The sequence below is a fragment of the Tigriopus californicus genome, chromosome 1 (genome assembly GCF_007210705.1).
Source record: "Tigriopus californicus strain San Diego chromosome 1, Tcal_SD_v2.1, whole genome shotgun sequence".
Classification (NCBI taxonomy): Eukaryota; Metazoa; Arthropoda; class Copepoda; order Harpacticoida; family Harpacticidae; genus Tigriopus; species Tigriopus californicus.
Window position 1 is genome coordinate 8,771,379 of NC_081440.1, and position 7,879 is coordinate 8,779,257.

General features: G+C 44.7%; 2 protein-coding genes across 2 annotated transcripts; one reads left to right on the forward strand and one right to left on the reverse strand.

Annotated features, from left to right (window-relative positions):
- Positions 1 to 512: 512 nt before the first annotated feature.
- On the forward strand, positions 513 to 4,275 carry LOC131880236 (LIM and SH3 domain protein Lasp-like). The gene is made up of 7 exons (XM_059226815.1): positions 513 to 1,309; positions 1,560 to 1,654; positions 1,769 to 1,853; positions 1,928 to 2,028; positions 2,098 to 2,354; positions 2,723 to 3,477; positions 3,552 to 4,275. The coding sequence occupies exons 1-7, from the start codon at positions 1,241 to 1,243 to the stop codon at positions 3,729 to 3,731; spliced, it is 1,542 nt and encodes a 513-aa protein (XP_059082798.1). The 5' UTR covers positions 513 to 1,240; the 3' UTR covers positions 3,732 to 4,275.
- LOC131880229 (uncharacterized) lies at positions 4,213 to 6,844 on the reverse strand. Its single transcript, XM_059226801.1, has one exon. The coding sequence runs from the start codon at positions 6,742 to 6,744 to the stop codon at positions 4,282 to 4,284; it is 2,463 nt and encodes an 820-aa protein (XP_059082784.1). The 5' UTR covers positions 6,745 to 6,844; the 3' UTR covers positions 4,213 to 4,281.
- Between the last annotated feature and the right edge of the window lie 1,035 nt (positions 6,845 to 7,879).

Consider the following 7,879-nt stretch of genomic DNA (forward strand, 5'->3'; position numbering starts at 1 on the left):
CCAAAACCGTTTCTTGAAACGGGATTAGACCATAATTGGCGCGCGAATGATAATTTTGTAAGCAGTAGACCAAGTTTGAATCGAATCCCTCCAGCCGTAATAGCATCGATTGACCGATGCAAGCCAAAATGAATCGGTGGACGCAGTCCGCAAGAAGAAGAACCTTGGATGGTGGAATCGTCAGAGAGCGTCACCCTGCCCGCTTTTCATCCGTTCTCGTGAACCGTATTGGGAATTGGTCTTAATCAATGCCAAATTTGAAGAATCTAGGATCAGTTTTTGAGTGGATTGCATCAAAACATTCAGTTTCAATGGTTTTTTGAATCCCATACTATTTCACCTTGGATTGAGAGACATATGCCTTAGGTATTAATGTATTTGTGCCAGGTTCTTTTAGAGGTTCTAGAGGTATGGCGCTTGTTCTAAAAATGTTTCGCAACACTAGCCCGAGGTCCGTCAATTGCTGGGGCAAGGCTTTGGGCCAAGCTAGCAAGCAAGCCAGCAGCCGGCCACACACCACATACACACACACACACATTTATACATGATCTCTGCCTCCCTTCTTCATCCTTGTATGATTGTCACGAATCTCAACTCGCAACTTCCAACTCCTGGCATATACTGACATATAGAACAGAGCAAGGCCAACGAAGCTGGGCTAGACTTGTTTTGGGGACCACTCAGTGATTGAATGACAAACGACCGACCAACCAACCAACCAACCAACTATCTATCTATCGTCCTGGCCATCATTAACAATTCGATCGACGTCCACTCGTCCCACATTCACGCCGCCACCAACTGGCCTTCTCCAGTGTGCCTGTCTCCGTTGTCTCCGTTGGAGTCGCGGCCCGCCTTCATCCTCAGATCCTCAGATCCTGAGCCTTACTTGACCTGAGCTCGGCCACTGACACCCGACGACGGTTGGAATTCATTCCGGGATTGATTGGTAAACTGGCCGTTCCGAAGAGGTAGCTGGCTGGCTCGAGGTTCGAGGCTCGAGGCTCGAGCTTATCACGGGTCAAGGTCTTGGAGCCCTTCACTCCACCATTCCCACCATCCCACCCAGCCGCGAGCCAAGCAAGCAAGCTCATTGCCGCCCATTGCCCGTGCCCGGACTGCGTTTGCCCTTTGGCCTGGTCAGCCAGAGATTGTCCGTGCCCCTGGCTCGCTCCTCTCTTGGCCGTCTTGGCCCTCTTCGCTGTCCTCTGCGGTGCTTTTCTTGGGTAGGGCAGTCAGGATGAGCAAGAAGTGCGCCAAGTGCGAGAAGACGGTCTATCCTACCGAGGAGCTCAAATGTCTGGAGAAGGTAGGTTCCGGACAAAATCGGTCTCAAACACTAGAAGCACCAAAAGTTCGATGGGCGGCGCTTTTGGAAACTCTTTAAGATTGATTGACTTGCTGTCAAGAGCCCAAATGGAGCCCAGATAACACAAACCAATACAGTAGATACACACAACACTGACTGTCAAGATATTTGTTCAGGGGCATTTTTGAGCGCGCCGCCCCCAATCCACCCTTTCTTCATCTGTCTTTTGATCCGGTGCGTTCGTTCACAGGTGTGGCATCGAGCGTGTTTCAAATGCCAGGTCTGCAACATGACCTTGAATATGAAGAACTACAAAGGCTTCGACAAGTTGCCCTATTGCGGCACGTAAGTAAAAACTCATACCCAGTCCCATGTGATGCCGTCATTGGGGGGGTGCATTCTGGTACGACGATTGAGTGTCTAGTCTAATGAAAGACCGATTTTATTCCTGGATGGTAGGCACGTGCCCAAGGCCAAGGCTACCATTGTGGCGGATACACCGGAAATGAAAAGATTGGCCGAAAATTCAAAAAATCAATCCACGGTAATATGTTACTACTCAAGGAACCACATAAGAACCGGGACTAACTAACATCTTTGCCTTGACTGTTGTCACAGGTCAAGTATCACGCCGATTTTGAAGCCAGTAAAGGTAAATTCACTCAAATCGCCGATGACCCAGAGATATTGCGAATCAAGGCCAATAGCCAAACCATCAGGTGAGAATAATTGCCCCTCGTTAATCGGATATAGAGCCGGAGGTGTGACAGCTCGCATTCAACTTCCAGTAATGTTTCCTATCACGGCGTGGTGGAACAGAAAGCGGAACAAGAAAAGAAACGCAGCCTGGTCGAAGGCCAACCTGGTGCTTCTCCTGCTTTGCCCGATCAAACCGCTCGTAGCAACAGCAACAGCAGCACTGTCATCGTGGACGGTCAACAACCCAGCCGGGAAAAGACGAGTAGTCCCAGTTTGCGTGCCCATTTCAACTCCAACACTGGACGTTCAGAAAGGGGCTACTCTTCGAATGGCAACCAATCCGAAGGTAAAACAGCGCCGGGTTGACCGTCATTCATAACGAATGCTTGCATTCTGGTGTTCTAAGCCTTTCCAATTCAATGGCACTCCTCCGTGACAAGAACCTGAGGGAAGGAGATATCTTTCAGTTATACCATGTTCTTTAAATGTTTGGGCCCTCATAGTCTTCTTGAAAATAATGTTTCACTAACTTGGCAAATTGAACTTCCAATCAAAATTGAACATCATTTATGTTTGATCTCGTAATCTCTGGACCAAGAACTGTACATTACAAGACAAGATTCTTGCCGTAGAGCTTATCCCTCACACAGGTCTGATTGATCGTTGTGCGAAGTCAAATTGATGGGGAAAACTTTATCTTCCAAATTGTTGTAGACCTTCGAAAGTTGAGCCTTAACGACGGGCCAACTCAAAGAATCCAAGGTGCATCTTCGTCCATCGGTGTCAATATGGGACATCCAAGTGGGCGGCATTCGCAACCTTCTCTTCATCCAGCCTCATATTCCCAACAACACTCGATTCAGGCTCGATCCCAACCTCTGCCACCTAACAATGGAATGGAACCTCCAGGAGCAACGAATGAAGGAGGAGGCCCCAATCAAGGGAGCTATAATGCCAACGTAACTTCACACTCCCAATTTAATACGCAACAGCAGCAGCAGCAGCATACAATGATGCTTCAGCAGCAACATTTGCAACAACAGGCATTGCAACAGAAGCATTTAATGGAGCAACAGATACGAATTCGAAGTCAAGGTCCTCCGGATTCTCGTCAAAGGCCAACTCACAGGCAGCAGCAGCATATGACATCGCGGCAAATACCTAGTAGCCAAATGACTGGCATGCCGCATTCGCAAAACTACATGATGAACCACATGACTGGATATGGACAACCTCCACAACTTGGAGATCAAGTTGGATACGCTAGTTGTAGTAGCCAACAGGGATATCCTTCACAGCCATTACACTATCAACAGCAACAACGACAGCAACAGCAGCAGCAACAGCAACAGGCCTCCCAACAGCCCGTTTTTTTCCATCAACAACAGGGAGGAGGCTATGGAATGCAGCAACAACCCATGACTCAAGCGCCACAGTCCACACAGAGCCAAAGGACATCAATTAGAGGGGTATGCAACACTATTTCCGGTAATTCTACTTTTTATTTTTGTTTGAAACTGCTAACTGTCGTTAATGGTTCCAGCGATGTTTCCAAGCTATGTATGATTACGAAGCTCAGGATGTGGATGAGGTCTCATTCAAAGACGGCGATATAATTGTAAATTGCAATCCAGTTGATGAAGGCTGGATGACTGGCACAGTTCATAGAAGTGGAAAATATGGCATGCTCCCTGCCAATTATGTTGAACCTGTTACTCTCTAGAGAAGAGATTCTAGACCTGCCATCACATCACATGTTATCTTGCCATAGGAATATTTCCATCTGAAATTGAACTATTCATAACCAATCCGCGTCGCGTTCTTCCAACATATGTCTAACAGATTCTCCATTGATCTTCATCAGTCTGAATTCCAAAAGTGAGGCTTCAAAGTCACGAAATCCAGGATCTGGCGGTTTAACAATTGAATCATCATATATGAATCTGGAAGGGTTCGAAACTCATCCAGAGAAACTCACGGTGCTTTTAAGTATAACACTTTCCGTTGCATGACCGACTTCTCGCAAGATCCTTTTTTTGGGCAATGCATCATCAAAAAATAAGTCCTCTCTCTGGTGTGACAGTTGCTGTGATCGTCTATTTTTAACAGCTTACATAAAAAACGAAGGCAATGGAGATTTTAGGGCCAATGCCTACGCCTGATTCGATATGCCAAACTCGTTCGATTTCTACAAATGATTTGAATTTACACTCGGATGTAGCATATATTTAGTAAGGGAAATAAAACCAAAACCATTTTGTGTACAATTGTCTTCAACTCTTTTTTGCAACTGTGCTTGTGTCAGCTCTTTCCGCGATGATAGGCAACGTCTTAGCATCACCTTGGACAATTGAGATGGAAGCCCGTCGATTTCCAGGCAATTTTCGAGGCTTGCTCTCCTGCTGATCCAATTTAGTTGTATTGGATGACTCCCAGTCTGCTTCTCCCGGATCATCCAGCTTTTGAGACGATTCTCCCAGTGATAGAGCCATGAGATCTTCAACATTCGCAATCGTAATTCCCTGTTGAATGAATGAAGAAGGTAGGGGCAAATTAGTGTGCAAGTCTAACTCCTGCAAACCACAAATCTCGAGGCCTAAAAACGGCATTTTGTCTTTCGCAAAGCGTCTCAGCTTCGAACTATTAAAGTACTTCGTCACTCTAAGGACGTTTAGGGACGATGTCTCTTCATTTGCATTGGCAGAGGTGTGATGAAAATGGCGGAATTGTTCGTAACCAGCGTCAGAATCCATGCTAGGATGATGTCTCAATTTTCCCGCTCGTCGATTACGAATGATGTTCCTCACAGAGGACCACCCAGAGGATCGGCTTAAATCGGAACACCTCGGGGAAGACCGAGTGCTGTGAGTCCCAATAGATCGAGGGGATGCCAAATTCCCCACTGGGATGGATCCTGAACTAGGAATCGCTTTAGTCCCTTTGCCAAGTGTAAACGATTGCAATGGGTCCAACAGAAGTGCTCCGGGCCCAAAATGTGGGCTGCACAAAAGAGTCTGATCTTCGGATTGCGAGGCGCTCTCCACAGAGGGTTTATTGTTGCTTTGATCAATTTCTAGATCATCAAATTTGATCACTGCCAAGAGGTCGCAACATGTAGCTATCAATGTGGTCGGAGAGGCTGTTTGCGTATAAAATGAAGGCTTCCCAAACTCGATTTCTTTACCGAGAACTTTGAAGGAGGGGAAGGCTAAAGTCAAGGATTGAACGCAATATCCTTGTTCTAAATCCCACACCTTGACAATAGCATGTTTGTCATATGAGATCAATAGAGTTCTCTCAGGTTGAATCTTAACTTCTGCCAATCCGTATTTATGACCTGAGAAAATCAAGATAGGCTTTGAAATCACAACTGGATTCCACAAGCGGACAATCTTGTCATTGCTCCCCGTGGCCAGGTACGACAGTCCGTTCAATGTAGCAAAATCAAAGCAACGCACTCCCCATTGGAGCTTGAAAATGTAGCTTTGAAGTTTCCCCTTCAAGTGTCGGATGACTACCGAGGACTCAGGATCCCGACTTGTTGTTATAATCGTGTTATTGCGAGAAAGATACTTCAATCCGAGAACAGCATCTCGATGAACGATAGAAGTGTGATCCACGACCAAGTAGTCGTGATGTTTTCCAATTTCAGGCCAAAAAATGCATTGGACATTATCAACTTCGTCTTTACGAAAAAGAGAGTTTAAGGGCTGTTTAAAAGTAACTACGCTAACTCCTCCAGTATCGTTGCCAAAAAAGAACAACGATTCGCCCTCAAGATCATCCTCATTGAACCAATAGTCCAAGCAAGTTGGAATACTGATGAAGCCAAAAGCTCGATATTCTTCATAATGGACCGATGCCGATGCGTCAAAAAAATGCATAGTCCGAAGCGAAGTGCAATAGATAGCGTGCTTTGAGTTGTCCATCCAAAAAGCATCCGTGACCCATCCAGGATCCGATGCAGCTACATTCAGATCAGCATTGGGATCGGTGTCGATGTCGATGTCGTATCTTCGTTGCAGTCGTAGTCTGTCATCGTAAATCCCGACATGGCCAAATTTGCTCACTAAAATGTAGACAATTGTCAATCCAGTGTCAACGACGAGGATTTTTTGTACGGTTTCCCTTTTCGTGTGTTCAACGCGATTGAAATGGCCTTTGTGGCTTAAGAATTTGATTTCTCGATGCAAAGAACTGGGTGTCATGTTATCGATGTAAAGGTTCAGCACATCCTCCCATTGGACAAAACCTCGAGCTTCTTTGGCATCCATTTGTTTGAACATGGCAGCTGCATCTTCCGCAATGTTGGGTGTCCCAAAGAGTGAAGTGATCGTTGAAACCCAGTTTTCGAGACTCATCGAGTGCTTAGGAACCATACTCATGGGATCGTCTTCGTCTTGGTCGACATGAGTGTCGTAATTGGTGTCCACATTGGCCGAGTTTATGGAATTGGCAGATTGTGGAGAATCCAAGCTATCTTGAGCCACGAAGTTTGATTTGGCTCTTCCAGATTTATTAAAAGGGGCAGGCTGACGTTCCAATCTGAATTTCGCTTTGATGGCAGCCAGGTCCTCCACTGCCAGTTTCTTGTAAAATTGGTTACTAAGGAAATCCACCCCTTGTAATGCGGCTATGAGACCCTGCCCTAGGCACACTGACGAAGTAGTGGAGCTGCTTTTTTCGAACGTGCTATGATGATCGGCACTAGTTTTTTCTGAATCTGATGAGGGCATATTGGGTAAAATTGGATGCTCTTTTCTAGGGCAGAAGTTTTTATTTCAAAATTTCCCTACTTCCTACAATGTAGGCGGAGCGAGTTGCCTAGAATTGATCCAACAATCTTGTGTGTTCTCCGACGAGCAATTTCTCACCCTCCCTTATGTATATCGATTAAATTTTTTTCAATGATGTCAGAAGTGCTGAACTAAATTGTTGGGAAGCCAAAGCTGAAACAACACGAAACACGCTGTAAAAACAAAGTGGTTTATGAAGATCCCGGCAAATTTATTGGAGTGACTGATTAGAGTTGTATCAAAGATTTTTACACTAGTCCTTTTCATTCTCCTCTCCCTCCTCTTGTTACGGACAAACAAACGTAGAAACACAAGAATACGATCTAAGATGAGGTATTTTTCGATGACCAACCTATTGCTGATCCATTCAAACACCATAAATACACCGCCAACACTGTTGAGAAGCTTTTCAATTCCTGTGAAGGTAAAGTTACATACAAGTTTGCCATCGAAATAGAGAAAACCAAAAAGATATACATTGCATACTTGCAGCATACCAGCGGTTTTGCAAAAACATATTTTTTCATGAAATTGTGCTATGAAGCTAAAAGTAAGTTTTGCAAAAGCAATGATTTTCAAGTCATTCAACAAAAACTTGTGAGACTGCTTTTACTAGAACTATTTTGTTGGAAATGATGATTGCCAAAGTGTTACCGCGTTATCAAACACACAGTATATAAATGCCTAACTGATTGTAATTAACCTATCATAATTGTTCGGAATTTTACCCATTGAGGATTTGAAACGGCTCCCAAAAGAGTTGGTGGCTTATTCATTGTCATAGTACTTGGGCAGTATACTGTTCATTTAATAGTATCTTGATGATGTTAGGCAACTTAGAGCGTGTCCTCTCGTTTTTACGTTTGTTTGTCCGCAACTAAACGCAGCACTGGGCGCATTCTCCGCTCTATGAAAAGGACGAAAAAACAGTTTGCGATTTTGGTCAAAATCGCCTTGCTTTAGATATTGAAAATAAGCCAAAATAAGTTGTGAGAAAAAAGTTATAAAAAGGTAAAAGAGAAGTTTTTCATTTGTTTGGCTAATCATGTATCATGGTGCTTTTTAAGACAAAAAT